Source organism: Heterocephalus glaber, unplaced genomic scaffold, assembly GCF_053883595.1.
Source record: "Heterocephalus glaber isolate CG9 unplaced genomic scaffold, H.glaber_assembly_v1.0 deba00001688, whole genome shotgun sequence".
NCBI classification, from domain to species: domain Eukaryota; kingdom Metazoa; phylum Chordata; class Mammalia; order Rodentia; family Bathyergidae; genus Heterocephalus; species Heterocephalus glaber.
Window position 1 is genome coordinate 10,206,327 of NW_028258413.1, and position 22,642 is coordinate 10,228,968.

Below are 22,642 nucleotides of genomic sequence, written 5' to 3' on the forward strand. Positions count from 1 at the left end.
AAATTTTCTTGATGCTACTCTGAATGGTATTGTTTTCATAATTTCCTTGTCATTGAGTTCATTATTAGTATATACTAACACTATTGGTTTTTGTTTGCCGATTTTGTATCCTGCTAAATAGCTGAAGTTGGTTATTAAAGTTAAGAGTTTTTTGGTGGAATTCTTTGAGTCTTCTGTGTAGAGTATCATCTCATCTGCCAATAATGTTAATTTGAGTTCTTCTTTCCTATATGTATCCCTTTCACTTCTTTCTCCTGCCTAATTGATCTGGCTAATGTTTCAAGTAGTATGTTGAATAGAATTAGTGATAGTGGACATCCTTGTCTTGCTCTGTCCTCTATTTCACATGCTCTGTCTTCACATTGGTCATTTCTGATTTCTGCAATTTACAAATTCTATCCAGTTTTTTGTTTCAGGCATTTCTGTCTGATATCTTTTTGGTGATTTTGTATCTTTGGTAACTATGGTTTTAGTAAAGACAATCGGGCCACTCATATATTTACCTATACTACTTCAGACCATTAATTTCTGGTGAATATAGGCAGCAGTGCTAGAACTCAAACATACTACTAGACTACATGGCTTCTTCAGCACTATCCCCTCTGACGATTTCACCCGCCAAACCTGGCCTCCCAGAACAGAATACAAGCCCTGTAAACTTCCTTGTCTGATCCTGTGCCGCCCATGGGGTTCCAGAAGATCCCAGTTCAGCTCTCACCCTCTCCAAACCTATCTCCCAAGGCTGTCTCTCACCAGGACTCTGTGCTAAGGTCACACTTCGGTCCTGAAGAGAAACTCTCCTCCTGGGTGTTGGTCTCTTCTTTGATCCAGTTCATCTACCGGCTGTCACCTCTGTTGTCCTGTGCTGTGGAGACTCCAGGAGCTGGAGTCAATTTTGGCTGGGGCTAGGGCCCATGGTCCTGGGGTTCTCCTGGGTAGGTGCCCTGGTCAGCCCCGGTGGGGCGTATGATCACCATGCAGAGAGATAATGCTTAATGCTGCTGTTGAAATGGCTGCTATTCCACAAGTAGCAGGGCCATGTGTTCCATGCAACTGCTATGGGTCCAGCAACAGATCCTGCATTTATCTGGGCAAGGGTAGATCCTTGTGCTCTAATTTGGCTCAACTGTACACTCCACCCTGTATAGGTACTCATTGATTTCCATTTGCATGGACTCTCTCCATCCCTTTTCCTTCACTTTATATCCTTACAAGAGAAGTGAGTGTCTTGTAGGCAGCATATAGTTAGGCTTTGTTTTTTAACTGCTTAACCACATTATATTTTATGACTAGAAAAATATTAACTCACTTTCATGCAAGGTAATTCATAAAAGATAAGAACTTGCTAATGCCATTTTATTATTTTCTGGATTATTCTTTTCTTTCTTCTCTTCGTGCTGTCATCCTTTATAGTTAAGTGATTTTTCTCCTGTAGATTGTTTTTATTCCATGTTATTATTTTTACTGTATTTATTTTTGTTATTTACTTATTGGTCACCATGAAGGTTATAAACTGTTTTAAAGATGTAACACGTTATTGTAAACTGATGACACTTAACTTTGTTGACCACATACTCAAAAGTGTGGTCTATAAAATGAAGAATATGAATAAAATTATATCAGAACTTCTTGTCTTTATAGTGGGTCTTCTTAGGCCTTAAATATGTACAAGCTGCAGATTTTGGGAAATAGTTGACTATTTTAAACTGTGGTCTGTCCACTCCCTTTTCAAACAGTAGTGGAAAGAGTGTGAGCTTCTGAGTCAGACAGATGTGACTTAGAATTCTGCTACTGCTACTTACCAGATTCAGGACAACTTTGAAAGTTGTCTACACCTACCGAGCCTCATCCCTCTGATTTTAACTGACTGCTTCATGGCCAGACAAAAGACTCTGGCTGGACATCTGAAAACTGAGTGGTAGAGAGTCTAGTTAAAAGGCAGACAAATTAGAGCCCAAGTGGATTCAGAGACGGATCAAGAGAGGTAGAGAGAAGATGGTCATTTAGCAGAGAGCGTCCAGCTGTTCAGGATACAACACTTGCTTCCTCTCCCTTGTTGACCATGTGATTGCCTGCCATATTCACACTATAAAAATCACATTAACACCAGTCTGTGTACAGTTCTGTTTTGGAAGTCAATTTTTCTGTCCTAGAAAGGATTTCTAAGGACCTAGAATATGAGTTTTTCTTACCTTGTCTATGTAATGGGAGTAATAATAACACCTTCATTGTAAATTTTCTCTGAAGATTATATGTGACAATGTTGGAAAAACACCTACTGAGTTCTGGGAACATAGTAGGTGCTCAACCAATTGTGATCAGTAGCTTCCTGCAAATTTATGCTTCATAAATAAACCATCAATTTATTAACAATTCGAATAACATCGGATACTCTACCCTGTTCATCTATCCTCTGTAAACACTGAAATCACTGAAACAAATGAACTCTGTTACCACACAGACTGTTCCAAGTGAAGGCAAGTGGGTGAGAGAGAAGGTTGAAGCACATTTTTTAGAAGTGAATCCTGCTCAAGTCTCTGTGATCACAACGAGATGGAAGACTTGCTTTCCCTTTCGGCTGGCTGGAGTAGTAGACACCTAGCATGGCTCTCTGTGCCTGCATAACTCCAGTTGGACAGAGACAACACTGGCATTTCATTGACAACTCTAGGGAAATACAGAGTTTATGTTTATGTATGTGTGTTGACAGATTGTATTTAATTAAGTAGTTACGTGGACTGTGGCCTTCAGGCATCAGTACAATACGTAAGGTTTTTTTAAAATATGAGAGAAATCATATTCTCTTTATTGAACTCATGACATTAAATACTGGACAAGAGAAATGTTCCAATGAGGTTTTTGGTCAATTTTCCAAAATGATTCTTTAGACTGTAATTCAAATGTCTGCTCTCTGCAAAGCATCTTCTGAAAATTTCAGGCAGAATTCTTTCCCTTGATATAGCACTTCCCAGGTAGGCTGAGTTGCTTCCTGTGTGCCTTTCTCCCCCAGTAACTGAGCTGCCTTTATGAATGGAATTTTAGTTTTGCATTTATCATTTCATCTGTTCTCCATTGTTCAGTAAGTTGGTACTATTACTTATCATCTCACAAATAAAAAAGAAGGCAAACGTTATAGGATAAGTCCAAATTTGCCCAGCTTCTAAGGAAGGAAGAGGGTCTGTCTGATCCCTGCACATGCCATAATCGCTGCCGAGACAGCACCCTGGCAGAGGGAGAGGACTCTCTCTCCATCTCACTTGTCCACCCACTTGTGAGAAGTGTTCAGCAGATTTGGACTGGTATTGTGTAGAGAAGAAATGACAGGGGGTGAGCACCTTTGCATCCAAGGTGTCTGTTTCGCTACCACAAAGAAGGGAGTGCTGGAGCTATCAGCGTCCTCCCGAATGTCAGGGTCTGTCTCACCTCATTCTCCCATTCCTTACAACTTCATCCTCACTGCCCACTGTGGATTCACCGTTGCAGCTTCGTGAAGACAGAGGAGAAAAGAACTGTAATCTGAGTAGGACTGAGGAGGGAAACAACAAATAAGGCAAGATGGAGGGAGGGAGAGAGACAGGAGACACATAGAGAGAGAAAGAGACAGATACACAGAAAGAAAGCGAGCAACAGAGAGGAAGCATAAGGAAGTATTTTACCTAATGAAATCACTTTTTGTACAACTGGTATGTCACTAATCAGCTTTCCGGAGAGCCCTGTTTCATTTTCTTTCTGAATTGATTTGACAGAATAAACTGACAGGTGTGGTTGAAACAACAGATCACGTGTGAAATTCGCTGTTACATAAGCAAGCAGAATGCTTGTGCAACATATTTGCTTTGTGCAGTGCAGCAGGAACGAAACCCAGGGATTCTTTTTCTGGCCTGCAGAGGAGACAAAAGCAACATGAACACTGCAGGAAAAGTAAGCAAAAACATTTCACTGTTGGAAGTATATTCTCATTTATATAATACATAAAATGATACAGATATGATGAATAATCTAAAACCAATATCTGCATTAGACATAGTGTACAGTGAAATACAATATGCAATATATACTATAATATATGAGGAATACTGAACTACAGTAGAAATAAACTTTTCTAGAATATCATTGATGAGAATGTAAAGAATCTGGAACTAATAAATAGTATTTCCTACATTGAATAAGTTTATTAAATGTTAGTTTATTCCAAGCTAATTGTGACTGATTTGTAAGTCTAATGTTAGAAAAACTCTTTATTCAAAGTTATCTTTATATTAAAAAACCTTAATTCAAATGTGTGAGTCTTTGGAATCATATTCTTCCTAAGAACACATGAATATTAAGTTTGGGAGAAGGTATATTTCAGGAATTTGATTGAGAAGACTTTCCAGAGAAATCCTACAAAACAGAAATTTCTCCAAGCAAAAGTCAATCAGATTTTATGGAAAATTAATACTAATAAAACTTGAGTTACTCATTAGCACTGAGAATACTGATATTTGATTCTATTTTTTATGGAACTTATTCGTTTACTGTGTTTAAGGCACAGAAAGTTGCAGGCAGCCATTCAGTATACTTAATCCATGCTATTTAATTGCTTGATTGCAAAAGCCTGGGCAGCCCTTTCCAGGATAGTTGCTGTTTTAGGAGTGGATTGCTCCATTCAGCCCCTGGTTATGTGAACTCTCTTGACAGATTCTCAGGTTTCTAGACGCAGGGTGTGAGAGAACAGTGTAAGACTTGTTGGAAATTATAGAAGTGGCCAGTTGCCAGTGTTCTTATTCTACCTCACATTATTTCACTCATTAATGGATATATTTACAATGGTATTTTACATTTCAAAAGAAAAAGTAGTTATGAAAAATACAAGTTCAATTTACCACTTGAAAGAAATACTGAATCCACAGAGCAAAATATGTAAAGTAAGCCCATTAGGGAAAACAATAACTGAAGTTATAGGCAATTAGTCCTCTCTGATCACTTAGCTCTTTAGTAGCCCTTCCTGTATGCTCCTCTTCCTGCATTTGTTTCCTCCACTGCTAAATGATGATGGAAATACCAATTTTAAAGGGAAGTTGTGAGAATGTATTAAGTTAATATTATAAAGCATATAGAAGAGGATCTGGTGCATAGAAATTAGTCAATATATGTTAGTTATGCTATTATTATCATTGTTGCAGTTATTTAAGTTTTTGTTACATGGTGGTAGAGAAAAGGTAACACTGGACTGATCTCACTTTTCTACCCAGCCAGCTTTTGACTTTGGAAAAATTACTTAGTTCTTGAGTCAATTGAGCCTCAACATTTTCATCTATAAAATAAGGCAATAATTCACCATCACTTTCCCAGAAGCACAGGATATAATGTGCCTGCCAATTTTAAGGTCCCCAATAATTAGAACCTCCCCACTATTAGTATATCACATGTAAGAATCTCATTTTCATTGTGGCATTGACCACTGTGTACATTCCATAAGGTAAACAGATTTGACAAATAAATAATGAAAATCAATTGTCAGAAGAATAAATTCCAACTGAATTTTTCCTATCATATTTGCAATTATGCTAATTCTCTCTAAAACTGCCCTCTTAGCTGCACATATTTTACCATAGTGAAACAGATTTTATGGTTTATTTCCAAACACTGAAAATGTATATTCATCTTTAATTTGAGGAGCATTTATGTGGAAGATGAGATATCTAGAAATTCAAATATATAGTACTCAGGCCGGGAATTTAGGTCAGTGGTGCTGCCACCTGCCTTGCAAGCACAGGGTCCTGAGTTTCATCCCCAGTACTAAAAAAAAAAAAAAAAGGTATTGTTGAAAATACATAGTTCTCCAGTTTTGAAATAGTTATGTGTAGATGAAAACTTATGTGGACGCACACATACACGCATGCGCACACACACACACACCCTAGTAGCTTTCACTTCTGTAATTTTAGCTTAAGTCTAATCTGGAAGAAGCCCTAATATATGAAGTACATATCAAACTAGGCTGTCAAAGCTGTTTCACAGGAGTAGTATAAACACAAGTCACACAGAAGTGGCAGAGAAAGAAAATTAAAGAGGAGACACAAACAAATAGAAAAGGAGAAGTCATTCTTGGCAGAAAGGTTAGTATGAGATTACAAAATCAGGTCTTGCCGGGAATGATGGTACATGCCTATAATCCCAGCACTTGCTAGGCTGAGGAAGGAGGATCGCTGAGAGTTTGAGGCCAGCCTGTGCTACTTAATGAGTTCAAGGCCAGCTTGAACTACATAGTACAACTCTATCATTAAAAAAAAAAAGAAAAGAATCAGATCCTTTTGGCTTAAGCAGAAAATTTTGCAAGGGGATAAATATGCACAGATACTGACACTGACACTGACATTGTCAACAAAATAATGGTAATTAAAACTTCACGTAGGGGCAGGGATTTAGCTCAGTGATTTCGGTGCCTGCTGCGCAAGCTCAAGGACCCAAATTCAATCCCTGGTACCAAAAAAAAAAGCCCAAAAAACTTCTTCATACATAAGTCAACAGTTGTGGATAAACAACTCCAGGACAAAAATAGGAAGTATCAAGAGTATACACCTTCTGAAAACAGGAACAACAGGGCTAGGGATTTAGCTCAGTGTTACCATCACCACCCTCGAAAGCGCAAGGTCCTGAGTCTAATCCCAGATACCAAAACAAAACAACAACAACAACAAGCAATTTGGGCCAGGGATTTAGCTCAGTGGTTCTGCTGAATACCTCGAAAAAAGGAACAACGTAAGTATGGCCTAAAAGAATGTGTTCTGTTTAGTCTTGATGTTTTATAAAGTTAGTTGTGTTTCCATCACTCTGCTATTGCTTTGCACATTTTTAAAAGGTATTTTTATTCTTGTAAACCAAAAGACTTCATTTCTACACAGAACGTGTTAAGTATGAGACATGGGGCTAGAGGTCGTATGTACAAAGGTGAAGAGACACAATCACTGATGGCAAGAGCTTCATCTTTCTGTCTGCTTTTCCAGGTCATAAAATGCAAAGCAGCTGTGCTATGGGAGATAAATAAACCCTTCTCCATTGAGGAGGTGGAGGTCGCACCCCCTAAGGCCCATGAAGTTCGTATCAAGGTGAAAACTTTTCTACTTCTATTTCATTTTAGGTCTAAAACCTGAGAACTTCTCAAAATCAGTAAACATTAGATGTTTTCTTGGTGTTAATCTGTAATTTTTGCTTCCGTAAAAAAATATGAATTCTTGCATATAATGTAAAACAAACATTTCAGGATCAGTCATTTAACAGGATTCATTATTCTAAATTGCTTAATCCAGAAAAGAAAGGTTGAGGAGAGTTTTGGATATTATTGAGGATAAATAATTGTTTGGTGTTTGGAAGGGAGGTGGATTATTAAGAAGACCTTGGAACTCTTTAGAAGCAAAATTTTGGGAAACTGAGGATGTTAAATCTTCTGAGAGTCATGGTTGTTTCTGGATCTTATTATCTGCCCTTCCATCTGTAGATGGTGGCCGGAGGAATCTGTCGCTCAGATGACCATGTGGTTAATGGACACCTTGTAGTTCCTCTTCCTGTGATTCTAGGCCATGAGGCAGCTGGCATCGTGGAGAGCACTGGAGAAGGGGTCACTTCAGTAAAACCAGGTATAGAACTCACATTCACTAAACATACTTTGGTTCATGATGCCAGGATCATCCAGGCTAGATCAGGGACTGCAGCACCTGGAGATGGAAAATCTTGCGGAAGGTCCCGGATGAGCTGGGAACACCCAGGTGGCCCCTTTTCCTTTCTCTCTGCCTGTCTCAGGCATGCTGCATGCAAAGGATCATGTATTTTCTCCTTCAGCAACTATTTATTGCATTTAGTCTTGATTCCAGGCACCAGGTTAGAGCTGGGTATACAAGGGGATCCCAATCACACAGTGCCCTCCGGAGTGCAGTTCATAGTCTAATAACTTCCTTGTTAGTGTGGCAGCACTGGCTCTATCAAGATCCAAGCAGAACTATAAATGGGACAAGGAAAAAACATAAGCCTACATCCCAGTCTCTAGATCAGTGTATGAAACTGCTCTGTGCTGACTTCACAAGATGGGGCTGCAAGGCTCTGACTGAGTCAACAAGATCTCCTGTCAGCTCAGGTGCAAAGCCTGCTCACCAACTTCCTCTTCCAAGATGGCGGCCTTCCTGATCATGAAACCATTACAACAGAGCAGAGGGAAGGAAATGAAAGACACACAGCAGGAAGCATGCAGCCACAAATGTCACTTTTAAAATGTTAGTCATGATTAAACTTGACTGGTTACAAATGAATAATTATTTCATTTTACTACTTAATCCTAATTTCATTATGTAGCATTATCATTTTGTAATGAGATGTGAGTTAACAAAACATTTCTATGCCCCGTCATCTTCACATAATGTTTGTTCATAAGATGTAGCCCAATAATTTTTCTTGGTCAGGTTGAAAAGATAGTCATATGATTTAAAAGACAAACTATGTTTAAATCTAAAACATCACTTTAGCCAGTAGATTCATCCTCCATCTTTTCCAAATACATTGTTAAACTCTGAACAGAAAATAAAACAAAGAGCATAGTTTTTGGTTGAGGTCATGTTATTTCCTTTAGGTAGAAAAAACTGACAATACATGACAATTTTTCTTTTGCCCTACCCTATCTACAGGAGAAATAATCGATTATTTTCAGAAATCACTAGCTAAAATTATTTGAATTTCAGTTACTATTCTAAAAGAAAGTACTTAATTCATTGTTAAGATTTTCAGTGGAATTTCTTGAATTCTTTGTGCCACTTTTGTTAGTTTTAGCTTTAAAAAACCATGATTTTTAAAAGCTTTCATTCACAATGAAGATAAGCTCTTGAAATCTGAAGGATTGATGATCAAACTTCTCATTTTTTAATGTAACCAGACGGAATCTGTATTTTATGGGAATAATAGTTATTGTTATTTAAATATATTGTAACTTTATACAAAACAACCCATCTTCCCAACATCTCATAGAAACTAACATTCATATTTATACATGCAGTGATCATACTTTAGCTTTCATTAAAAATTTAATGTGATGATGTGTAAAGTTCCCAGGAGAAATTAGTGTGCACAACAACGTTAACTATTAATATAGTGGAAATAATTTTTAATCCATGTTGTTATCTACACCTTCATGTCCTCTTTGGATATCTTCAGACACATAATCCAAATGGATAATAGTGCTGAACGCAATGACCAGTGATATAATTGCGAATGGACTGTATTTCTTGGAGAAATTTTCAAAGACACATGCCTCTATGAGTAAGCTTTATGTTCTTTATTTATTACTTCTTGGGTAGAAATTGAAAAAAAATTTATTGTATTTCCCTTTCAGGTGATAAAGTCATCCCATTGTTTATTCCCCAGTGTGGAAAATGCAGAAATTGTAAACACCCAGAAGCCAACCTCTGTACAAAAAATGAGTAGGTGTCTTCCCTCTCCTTGCTCTGCTAATGAAGTTGTCCATTAGTTGTGCTCCATCTCATATCCTTTGTGTCTCTGTGTCTCACCAACCAGTTTGTCACAGCCTATGGGCACCTTGCTGGATGGAACCACCAGGTTCACCTGCAGAGGGAAGTCCATTAACCACTTCCTGGGCACCAGCACCTTCTCCCAGTACACAGTGGTGGATGAGATCTCCGTGGCCAAAATCGATGCGGCTGCACCGCTGGAGAAAGTCTGCCTCATCAGCTGTGGATTTTCCACCGGTTATGGCTCTGCAGTCAAAGTTGCCAAGGTAGGGTTGGCAGTGGTCAATGACACCAGGTACACTCGGCCTGTCAGCAATCATGGAGAAGAAGTTTTTTCTAGGGATCACGGGTTATTTTCATAGCTTTGTGGGATTGATAATTTACAGGAAAGTAGACCCAGAAAGAAAGTGAAAAACCATCCTATGAAATTCACTTGTTTATCACAAATGAAAATGCTGTTGATACTTAGGTAAAGAAGAGTAAAGATTTCATTTTCAACACTTAGTCTATATTTGCTTTCATGAGAATACTGAGCTTTAGATCTGGGGACTCGTTTTATTCTACACTTGGAGTGTACAGATACACACATCAGGACAATAGATTTCTCTAGGTTTGAGGGAGCCAATGTAAACAAAATGTAGGGTTTTTTTTTCTATTTCAACTTTTAAAATACAAACAGCTAGGCACCAGGTCAACCTATTTCCTCCCTATCTAAGTTTCCAGAGGTGAAGGCTGAAGATAAACCAGCCTCCTGTCCCTGGCAGCCAGGAACCAACAGCTCTGACACACCAGACATCAGATGAACAGTGGCCCTAAAGGGTTGTTTTTAAGGACAAATGTGTCTGTATTCACCATATCCAGGATTCAGGTCAACAGTGTATTCCAAACCTTACTTGAAACAACCTCACACCAAGGGTCACCCACTCTGTGAACATAATGAAGCATCACATTTCTGCCACTCCTTAGGGGATTTCAGTACCACATCTCCCTTGCCACAACACACATACATCAGAAATGGTATGTATCAGTAGAAATTCATTATAGACACCTCTTCCCAAGTGCTATAGCATGGTTTGTTTTATAAAACTGAGGTCGAGCCACATAAAGTTATTTGCCTAAGGTTTTAAAGCGACTGAGACTGGAGTCTGAGACTGGAGTCTCCCTTGAGATTTTGATCTGAAATCATGGTACAAAATTAGTAGCACTTTTGAATTACAACTGTGAGCCCCATGTATCTTAAGTTGCAAATGGTGTTGTGCTTCATTGCGCTTAATACCATTTGATGAAGGAATGACTGAGTAAACACCCTTAAGGAAATATCCCGATGAGCTTGCTTGGGACAGGTATATTTTGTCTACTGAAGGCTGACTAGAGAAGATTGGGCTTGTTCAACAGCCACAGCCAGTTAAGCCATGTAGAGCACGTGAAGAGCATCTTTTCAAGTCAAATTGCTGTGACTTCAGCCTAAGCCCAGTTAGTCCTTGTTCAGTGGCCTTGTCGGTTGTAGCAGGTAGTCTAAATGAGGCTATACACAAACAGAATCAGAGGACGGTCAGGGAAAGGGTTTCAACATTACTAAAATCTAGACTAATTATTTTTGCATTACTATTCATTAATTTATTTTAAATATGGGGATAAAGACCTATACACATCACATTGGTCTCGTGTTCTTTTCTTAAGATTTGTTAAATTTTGTCCTATTGTTTAAGCTTTTTGTTACAAGGATGAATCCTACATGCTTCAGAGCTATTTTCTGTTCTCATTGCATTGCTCATGACTACTGAAATTTACTGAACTAAGCAAGGAGTTAATTATTGATGGTTTGATTAGACTATAGTTAACTTTCCTGGAGTAACCTCATCCCTTTGTGTCATATCCCCAAAATTGTTTTGTGTGTGTATCAGAAACTGAAGCTGGTTGTTAATGGATCAGAGAGTATCATCATGATTAGAGTCATTGGTACTCAGAGCTGAAAGCTTATTCAGCCCACTGGTTCTCAGGGCTTTCCATCAGAGTACACTGGAGACAGAGTAATACCTGCAGGTAACACCTATTTCATTGGCATGGGTGTGGCAGGAACAATGTGAGTTTTGAAAGCTCCCAGATGAGCCTTGAGTATAGCCAAGTTTGAGAACCACTGGTTTAGTTCAGGTCCCTCACTTTAAACATGATGTAACTGTAGCCCAAAGGGGCTCGACAGCAGGTTGACACAGAGTCTGAGTAGCTCCTGAGAAGAAACAAGGCTGGCACTTTAAATGCCTTAGCACTTTCTAACAATCCCTATCAATCCACTCTTGAAAAACACAGGTCACCCAGGGCTCCACCTGTGCTGTGTTTGGCCTGGGAGGAGTTGGCCTCTCTGTTATCATTGGCTGCAAGGCAGCTGGAGCAGCCAAGATCATTGCAGTGGACATCAACAAAGATAAATTCAAAAAGGCCAGAGAGGTGGGTGCCACTGAGTGCATCAACCCCCAAGACTATGACAAACCCATTGAGCAAGTGCTACAGGAAATGAGCAATGGAGGTGTGGATTTCTCCTTTGAAGTCATTGGTCGGCTTGACACCATGGTATGTATCAATATTTGCTTTGATATCTCACCTTCTGCAACCTAGAATATGCTTCTAGGCAATCAAATGTAAATATTATGAGTAAATATATTTTAGAAATATACTTTTCCATCTCCTGCTTGTTACTTGGATTGTTAAATTTGAGGTTATGAGAAATCCTTCATTCCATAAGGTAGGTGATATTACATGATATTTCTTTACTGATGGAAACTGTTTGTATTTTAATTGAACCATTACCAATTAATGTTCTTGATTTGTAGCAAAAATAGTTTAAGAAGGAAATATAAATAATACAAGTTCTGTACTTCAGGAAGCAAATTATTTTTCCCTCTATATTATTAACAATTATTGTTTAAAATTTTTATGTTTCAATAAATTCTGAAAACTATCCAAAAAAGTAGTGGACCAAGTATTATCTTATTAAGTGAAAACATACCCTAAGGAAGGCACTTGCTTTCGAGTGTCGCTGTATTTTACCACAAGCACACCCCCATGCATGGCACACAGCAAGCAGAAAATGCTTTTTAAAAAACAATGAATAGGGCCTGGGATTTAGTTCAATGGTTCCAGCGCCTGCCTCATAAGCGCAAGGTCCTGAGTTTGATCCCCGGTACCAAAAAAACAAAAACAACAAAAAAGAAAAGAAATATCACCCCGCAAGTATAAGAAATGTTTATCTCACAGCACTGTTACAGAGTATATGAGTTAATGCATGTGAAATACTTCTCATGGTGTAATCTGTCATGGGGTAAATTCTGAATGAAAATCAGCTGGTGTCATTAATATGAAATACTATTTCCAAGCTTGCAGTGCTTACATCATGCTTAGAACTTATGGGATATTACTTTCAAACTATTTCAAATATCAGTTGCCATGGAGAGAACACCTCGCCATTCATATTTCACCTAACCAGAGTTCTGTAAATATCTACTGAATGTTTGGTGCTAGGGACCAACACATCCCTCTCTTCACAGGTGAGTCCCACCTGTGCTGCTAATGCAGAAACATACCTCAAGAGAAAAGGTTTTATAACCTTGGCCTGGGACAATATACCACATATGATGGCTAGTCTAAGAAAGTCTATCTTTTTCCAAGGCTTTAGCTTTCCTTGTTATATTCTTTTTTTTTTTCCTCATGTGGAACCGCGTTTGTCTATTATTGAAGATACCAAAAGAGAGATGTGCTCTGAGGATATCTGCTCTTCCATATTTCACACTTCAAAATCAAAGCCTAATTATATATTTTGGGGAATTGTAAACTATTCTTTTCCAACAGAACATGTTTAAAATACTGCCTTGAGCTATCTGTGAAAAACCAACAGCCAACATCATACTAAATGGTCAAAAACTGAAAACTTTCATGCTAAAATCAGGAAAAAGACAAGGATGCCCACTATCACCACTCTTGTTTAATATAGTTCTGGAAACATTGGCTACAGCAATCAGGAAAGAGAAAGAAATAAAAGGAATAAAGATAGGAAAGGAAGAAGTTAAATTCTCATTATTTGCTGATGATATGATACTTTACATAGAAGACCCAAAAAACTCTACAAAAAGATTTCTGGACTTAATTGACAGATTCAGTAGAGTAGCTGGGATATAAGGTCACCACTCAGAAAACAATAGCCTTCTTATACACAAATAGCAGGCTCATTGAGAGAGAAATTAGGGAAACAATTCCTTTTACAATAGCATCCAAAAAAAAAGAAATATCTTGGAATGAATCTAACAAAGGAAACAAAAGAACTCTAAGCTGAAAACTATATCACCCTGAAAAAGGAGATCAAGGAGGATACAAGAAAATGGAAAGACATCCCTTGCTCCTGATTAGGAAGAATCAAAATAGTGCAAATGGCCATACTTCCAAAGCTGCTATATAGATTCGATGCAATGTCCATTGAAATTCCAACAATATACTTCACAGAGCTAGAGAAAACAATCCAAAAATTCATTTGGAACAAGAAGAGACCTAGAATAGCAAAAGCAATTCTGGGCAACAGAGACATGGCTGGGGATATCACAATCCCCAATTTGAAACTATACTACAAAGCTACTGTGATAAAAACATCATGATACTGGCAAAGAAACAGACCGGAGGATCAGTGGAATAGATTAGGAGATGCAAAAACAACTTCAGACATACTCAGCCACCTCATCTTTGACAAAGGAGCCAACCAACCTCATTGGAGGAAAGATAGCCTATTCAATAAATCGTGTTGGAAAAACTGGATTTCAACCTGCCAGAGATTAAAACTAGACCCATATCTATCACCATGCACTAGACTGAGATCTAAGTGGATTAAAGATCTAAATATTAAGACAGAAACACTAAACTTGCTGCAAGATATGTTAGGTAGAACCCTTGAAGTTATTGGCATAGGAAAAGACTTTATGAACAAAACCTCAGAAGCATGGGAACTAGCAGAAAGAATCAACAACTGGGATTTCATCTTATTGAAAAGTTTCTGCACTGCAAGAGAAAACACCAACAGAGCTAACAGACAACCTACAATGTGGGAAAAAATTTTTTAGCAGCTGTAACCCAGACAAAGGACTACTATCTAGAATATATAAAGAACTGAAAAACATCAGACCTCCCAAATTCAAAGACCCAATTCAAAAATGGGCATCTGAAATGAACAGACATTTCTCAGACAAAGAAGTAATAGCAGCAAATAAACATGAAAAAATGTTCAACATGACTGGTCCTTTGAGAGATGCAGATGAAAACAACACTGAGATTCCACTTCACTCCAGAAAGAATGGCTGCTATCAAGAAATCAACCAATAACAAATGCTGGTGGGGCTGTGGGGAAAGAGGAACCCTTCTCCGCTGTTGGTGGGAGTGCAGACTGGTGCAACCACTGTGGAAGTCAATGTGGAGATACCTCAAAGTACTAGGGCTGGAGGTCCCATTTGACCCAGCTATTTCCCTGCTGGGTATTTTCCCAAAAGAATTAAAAGAATCATACCATAGAGATATATGTGTACCCATGTTTATTGTGGCACAGTTTGTAATAGCGAAAGCTTGGAAACAGCCCAAGTGCCCATCAACTGGAAACTGGATAAAACAGATGTGTTTTTTTTGTAAAATGGAGTACTACTCAGCCACAAAGAATGAGAAACTAGAGTCATTTATAGCTAAATGGATGCATATTGAGGCCGTACTCTTAAGTGAAATAAATAAGACACACGTGTGTAAATACTGAATAGTTTCTCTAGTGTGAGAAACTGAGCGTGTAAATGAAGACTAAAAGGATTGATAACTAATAAATGATACTTTGAAACTGGAAAAGGTCCAAAGGGGTAGGGGTGGTGGGAAGGGAAGGGGAAAGGAAAGAAGGAAAGGGAAAATTATGAGAAAAGGAAAAAAATTGAAACGAAGTATGTAAATAGGGAAGGGTTTAGGGGTGAAGGGTGTACAGGTAATGGGGGGAAAATGAGAATCAAGATACATAATGTACAGTTACAAGCACCCAAAGATAAATGTAAATGTATTGTATACCTAAAATGTACCTATAAAAGAATTTAAGAAAAAAAATAAAAAAAAAATACTGCCTTGAGAGGAAGGCGTTGTAGGCTGCCTTTTGAGGCTCTATAAAAATGCAGTTCAAAATTCAACCAGGATACATTCTAGGGAGGTAAGGTATAATTTAAAACAGATCCTTTATAGAAATAGATAATAGAATAGAAATCTCTTATAAACAAAAATAACCAAAAAGAGAGAAATTGTGAGAATGTACTAGTTATGTCTTTTCCACCATCTAAAGACATGACTGAGATAATGAAAAATGAAGTAACTGACTTTCATATTATCTGCAAATTATGATAAAACCACCAGCAACCTCTCTGACAACCCAGACTTTATACATCTTTAACAATATTTGCCTCCTTATATATTTGTAAGGAAGAAATTCATGCATTCATTCATTCAAATAGTAATTTCTAGGCATTTTTCCAAGCCACAACACAGTGCTAGACTCAAGGAAGAATGAAAAAGCAAAAGTGTACTTTTTTGATCCACATAGTTACAACCTAGTTAACTAAATTTTACATGACATGGTGTACCATGAGTATGGCAACCAGGGAATCTACTTGGAGGGTGCTAAATATTTATTCATGCTTATTCCAGACTTCTGCCTTGCTCTGCTGCAATGGGTCATTTGGTGTGAGCATCATTGTCGGAGTCCCTCCTGATTCCCAAACCCTTTCAGTGAATCCCATGCTGCTGTTGACTGGACGCACCTGGAAAGGGGCCGTCTTCGGTGGTAGGTAGCAAAGTGTGAGGACCGAATTGGTATTAACGTCAGAATTTCTTCCCTTTTACTAGTGACAAGGTCATGTTTGGAAAACCATCATAGTCAAAAAAGCAATTAAAATTCCTGTTGTATTTATAGCATCCAAAACAATTAGATAAGGAATAAATGTAGAGAGAAAGTTCCAGGACAGACTTCTCTGGCATCCCAGCTCAGTAAGGAGGGATTTTCAGCACCAGGTCTTTTTATACTTGTGAATGCATGGGGCACCAAATTTCCTAGCAGGACACACACAGGAAATGTACAGCAATAGTCAGTGTCTACACTCTTTACTCACTTTATGACTCTTTACTCACTTTCAAACTTTCTCCTTGACTTTGGGCAGTCATATAATTTCTCTGTGAAAGAGCTAATAAGGACTCTACAGCTAGTTATGGGCTCTAGTTTATTTGGGGCATTGAAACACAGGCAAAGCACTGAAAAATGATGTGGAAGGCCTCCATCTTATACTGTCTTCTGCAGTAAAGTCTGCAGAGGGTAGCACTTTTTATAACTTTTTATTTTACTTTTACTTGGAAGTCTTCTCTCCTGTTCTCCTGCTTATCCCTGTTGACTCTAACAATGCTGTCTTTCTTTCAGGTTTTAAGAGTAAAGATTCTGTCCCCAAACTTGTGTCCGATTTTATGGCAAAGAAATTTCCACTGGATCCATTAATAACCAATGTTTTACCTTTTGAAAAGATAAATGAAGGATTTGACCTGCTTCGTTCTGGGAAGAGGTAGATTTTAAGTTTCTGTTTATCGTAGGGAACTGGCTAACAGAGAATGAGAAAGTAGAGGTTTGTGTGAAACCTGAAGAATACCTAAAATCACATTGTGGGAAGTTAAGTACATTTGCGTAGTATTTCCTATCCTGCTAAAGCCAAATCATGTTGCTTTAGAGCAAATCTGAGCAATTAGAGCCAGCCAGCTTTGCATGAGAGCACACTCAGTTTTTCCAGAGAAATCTTCAGAGACACCAAATCATAATAAGATCATGGGGTCCGTGAAGCCTCTCAGTGACCACTAAATGCTAAACACAAAGGGCTGTAATTGTTGTAGAGTAAGTCCCCAACATATAAATATTCGAGTTGTGAACTTTCACAGATACTAACGGACCTTGCATTACAAACATCACGTGTCTGCTGGACATTGTCACAGTTGCGTTGCTGTGTGCTTACTGCACAGTGCAATAGTGTACAGTAGTACAGTACAGTCAGGGCCATACTGTATTTCTGCGTGCGTGTGTTTATGCTTTACCTTATATATTTGTGTCAAAGGTGTGTAAGAATCACTTTGGCAGACTTAACGAATGAATCTGACTTATGAACGTTCTCCCTGAAAGGCAGTCTTTCATAAGTCAGGGGCTTATTTTCAGGACATCCCTGAACTTTTATTGTAAGAGCAGGGAGGACTACAGTGATTGTTTTCAATTCATATACTACTAATTTTTCCTATAAGAGTACATTTATTATTTCTTTTTGCAGTTTACAAAGAAATTTTCACAAAGAAAGTCATGGTTCAAAATGCTATTCTAAAAGCTTACGTCTCCCACTTGCTCCAAAGATTAGAGCAAAAAGCCAGTGCATTCTACTTCTGACATTTCACACTTACAGCCACCTAATCAAATGAATTTGGCACCTGCATTTGCATGTGTATAGGTAGTAGCGGTTACATATAACCCTCTTTGTCTAGCTCCATTGTACAGACATTTCTGCTAGCATCCTTCTCATAAGTTTTAAGTATGAATAGTATTTTTAATGCCCTTACATAAAATATTGTATCAGATACCTCATCTTACACACATTCCTGAGGGATGGCAAAGAGCATTGGCTGTTCTTCTCATGGCATTACCTCCTGTGATTATCAAACAGTGATGGTGTACGGGCCTCAGTTGCACCATCTTTGGGGAAACTGAGCTACTGTGAGAATATGACTTGGCTAGAATCATGCCAACAGTAGTCAGAGGAGACACAATTCAAAGTTGCTGTAGTTGGAAAACTCCACTTGTTTTTCATGAAACCATACAGCCTTTTGTTGGTTGCAGAGCTGCACATGGTAGTCATCAAATGTTAGTGGTTATCATCATCTTCAGGATGAAAAGAATGATGGATATACATTAAAAAAATCAGAGAGATGTGCTGAGCAACAAATTAATTCATTAAAATGCCTCAATCTTCTTTATGAGAATCCTTGTATTCAAATATGCATATTTAAATAAAATAAACTGTATGAATTAGCAACAATTAAACATTATACTATATAGAATTGGTAAAGATATGATGACCTGGGCACTTTCATGTCCTGCTTAAAGGAATATGATTTTTGTAACTTTTGGGAATATAATTTTTGTAACTTGGGAAAACAATTTTTAAATTTTATCAAAAAAGTCCTAGATTTTTTGTCCAAATAATTCTATTATTTAAGAAAATCTATTAGGGGCTAGGGATTTAGCTCAGTGGCACCAAGCCTGCCTGGCAAGCACAAGGTCCTGAGTCCTATCTCTGGTACTGAAAAAAACCTATTATACGGAAATAATTATGGAAATATATATGTGTGTGTTTACATATGTTTAAATGTTATTATAACGTCAAATTAGAAATATCCTAAAATTCCAACATTAATGGAGCACTTAAATTCCAACCACATATTAGAAATTAATGAAGACATTTAAAAATGATTTTACTGCATGGGAAATTCTCACAGTATTATATTTGACACATAAAACACAAAAAACAACACTATAGAAAATATAACCACAAATTTCAGTAAGAACATATAGAATAGATATATGCCTAGGAAAACATTGATAAAAATGTAAGAAAATAACAATAGAACAATGTTATCTCCAAATTGTGTAACAATAGGTTATTTTTACTTTCATCTTTACACTGTCCTGCATTTTTAATTATCTGCATGTATTTTTATATATGTCTAAATACACACACATATCATCTATATACATAGAGAGAGATCATATATTTATCATCTATTTCAAAGAATAGTATCCATCAGGAGGTGCTTCATAGAAAGGGAGTTATTTCCTGTATAAGTGTCAATTTCTAATTTACCTTAAGGATGAAGTTTCTTAGAATTATACAAACCAACTTCATTTTCTAATTCTGTAAGTCCTTAAACATCTCCGTATCAAAGCTTTGCTAAGCCTTCAACATGATCTCAATTTTATTAAACTATCAGTTTTTTCAGACAAATTATGTATTGTCTTATAATTTGGACAACGTTTTATTTGGGTTTTGATCCCAGGATCCACCTATCCTAGTTGTGTGACCAAGAACAAGTTTCAAATCTCTTAAGGCTCACTTTTTATAATCTTTAGCATGGAATGAATATGAAGGCCTACCTCATACCATTGTTGTTTAGTTTGACTTTTAAAAGAGATGATATTTAAAAAGCATCTACAAAGAATATGACAAATAGTATAACCCATTGTTGTTTTATATTCCTTATTATGCTAGGCATGTAGGATCTAAAAATGATTTTTAAAGGATGATAATGTAGAATTGAAGTCTAAATTGCAGTCATATCAGGATGTTATGAATGAGTTTAAGATTGTAAGGAACACCAAGATTGAAAAGAGATCGAAAGAGAACCAGAAAAGTAAAACTTGCCCTTATTCTGATTTGGCTTTAATCCACAGGGATAGGAATGGGGTGGATGGGAACATGGATAATTTTCACTGAGATACAGCAAGTGTTTCCTTCACTTGCATGGAACACTGTGAAGAGTCTAAATGTTAAAACAATATGTTTTATTCTCTGTTTCAGTATCCGCACAGTTCTGTCATTTTGAGATGAACCAGATGCCTTCTCTTACATCGATCCTCTGACTCCTCCATGCCAGATTATCTGAATCACCAGGAAGACAACCTTATTAACTATTCTTCAGCAATGTAATCAATAAATTTCTATTGTATTTGTCATTGTGTTTACTTTATGGATACCGTGATTCTAACAAAAATTTCTTTAGGATATGATAGATTATTTTAAGCTTATAACACTCGGATCACACACAAACTTAAAACTGCACATGAACTCCATTATGCCCATTTTGATTTTTTGGTGGTACAATTGACATCGTTTTATACCGTCTATCCTTTAGCAAATTATTGTGGTTGATATTTTTAATAGTTTTGTCATTTGTGCTTCAAAATAAATGCATAATTTATACATCTCCATTACAGTGTTAGAGCATTTTGTTTTGTTTTGTTTTTTTGGTACCGGGGATCGAACTCAGGACCTTGCACTTAAGAGGCAGGTGCCAGAACCACTGAGCTAAATCCCTGGCCCATGTTAGGGTATTTTAATTTGAATGTGCTCTTACTTTTACCGGTGACTTCTTATGCGTTCAGATACTGTTATGTTACTCATTAGCATGCTTTCTTTTGATATGAAGAACTCCATTTAGCAATTTTTGTAAGGCAGATCTGGTGATGAAATCCCTTAGGTTTTGGTTATTAGGAATTCTCTTTATTTTCTTATTTTTGAAGAACACTTTGCTAGTTATAACATTCTTGGTCACCAGTTATTTTCCTTTAACTCTTTAAATATACACTCTCACTCTAATCTGGCCTCTAAGATTCTGCTGGGAAATCTGCTGGTAGCCATATTGAAATTTCCTTGTATGCTATTACCTCTCTCTGTGTTCATGGTGCTTCCTTTGCCTCTGAACACTGATAGCTTTAGTATAATATACCCTGAGGTAATCTTGTCTAAACTGCATCTGATTGGAGACTTTCGACCTTTCTTAGCTGGATATTTGTATCTTTCTCCAAGTTGGAAAAGTTTTATGCTATAATTTCTTTAAATTTTATACTTCTTTATCATTCTCTCCTTAATCTTGAAATTCTATGACTTGAATATTAGCTAGTTTAATGCTGTTCCATAAATTCCATAAGCTTTCTTTATTATTTGACGTTTTTTCTCTCACTGCATATATGCCAATAACTTCTCTTCAGGGTCACAGATACTTTCATCTGCTGTTGATGCTCTTTTGCATTTTTCACTTCACTTATGGTATTATTTTTGTTTCTCTGTTAAACATCCTGCTCTGGTAATTTATTGTTTGTGTCATTTGGTTGAATGGATTTTTCTATATTTTGTTCAAATTTGCTGGCTTCCTTGCAATAGTAATATTGAATTCTTTGTTACACTGTCCTAAGTCTTCACTTCCTTAGGGTTAGGCACTTTAGTTTGCTTTCTTCATGATGTTCTGTTCCCCCAATTGTTCTTGATATCTGTGGTTGTGGATTGGTACATGTGTGTCTGAAGAGCTATATAGTCCTTCTAGTCTTCACGTAGTGGCGTTTTCTGGGGAACTCCTTCAGAAGTCAGCCCCCTCAGAGATTCTAGGTAGCCTGCCTAGTACAGAGTGTGTAAATTTCAAAGTTTAATGTATTATATGTAGGTCTTTCATTCACTTTTAATTGATTTTTATACAGTGTGAGAGATAAGGATCTACTTTTAACTTTCTACATATGAATACCCAGTTTTCCTAACCCCATTTATTAAAGAGGGTGTCCTCTCTATAGTGTGTTTCTGTCTCTTGTCATGAACTAGATGGCAGTCTGTTGGATGTTTCTCTTTGCCTGTGTCCTCTGTTCCATTCCGTCTGTCCACACAGCCATTTTACATCAGTATGATACCATTTTTCTCACTATGGTTTTGTAGTATATTTTGAAATCAGGAATTGTGATGAGTCCATCAGTGTTCCTTTTCCTCAGGATTGCCTTGGCTATTCTAAGTCTTTCGTGCCTCCAGGAAAATTTTTAGGATTGTTTTTCTTCTGTCAAGTATGTCCTCAAATATATTGATGAATATTTTATTGAATGTGTGCATCACTTTCAGTAATATAGTCATTTTAACAATCTTAACTCTACCAATCCATGAGCATGGAAAGTCTTTCCATCTAGCACTGTCATCAGTTTCCTTCTTTAATGTTTTGTAATTGTCATCAAAGAGGTCTAGCACTTCCCTGTCACATTTATTCCTAAGTTTTTTTGGTACTGGGGATCGAACTAGTGTCCTTGTGCTTGCAAGGCAGCCACCGTAACCACTGAGCTAAATCCCTGGCCCCCTAAGCTATTTTTAATGGAATTGTTTTCTTGATTTCTTTCTAACCAAGATCATTATTGGTATAGAGAAAACCTATTGGTTTTGTATATGGGTTTTGTATCTGTCACTTTGCTGAATTTAACAGTCCTAAAACTCCCTCTTTTCTTAGTTTGGATGAGATCTTAACAATAGTATTTATCTTTTTAAAAGATGTAC

At 37.3% G+C, this 22,642-nt stretch overlaps 1 protein-coding gene across 4 annotated transcripts in view; it reads left to right on the forward strand.

Annotated features, from left to right (window-relative positions):
- LOC110345985 (alcohol dehydrogenase E chain) overlaps window positions 1–20,550 on the forward strand; it is an 86,568-nt gene extending 66,018 nt beyond the window's left edge. For 3 of the 4 annotated variants that reach the window (XM_087198752.1, XM_087198753.1, XM_087198751.1), the window contains 9 exons: window positions 3,747–3,921; window positions 6,990–7,091; window positions 7,481–7,619; window positions 9,359–9,446; window positions 9,541–9,760; window positions 11,802–12,062; window positions 16,194–16,329; window positions 16,957–17,095; window positions 20,141–20,550. In XM_087198752.1, the coding sequence (XP_087054878.1) occupies window positions 3,904–3,921; window positions 6,990–7,091; window positions 7,481–7,619; window positions 9,359–9,446; window positions 9,541–9,760; window positions 11,802–12,062; window positions 16,194–16,329; window positions 16,957–17,095; window positions 20,141–20,165 (1,128 nt within the window). In that variant the 5' untranslated portion in view covers window positions 3,747–3,903 and the 3' untranslated portion in view covers window positions 20,166–20,550. The remainder of the gene's footprint in view (window positions 1–3,746; window positions 3,922–6,989; window positions 7,092–7,480; window positions 7,620–9,358; window positions 9,447–9,540; window positions 9,761–11,801; window positions 12,063–16,193; window positions 16,330–16,956; window positions 17,096–20,140) is intronic. The other variant, XM_087198754.1, reaches the window with a different exon arrangement.
- Window positions 20,551–22,642: the final 2,092 nt, after the last annotated feature.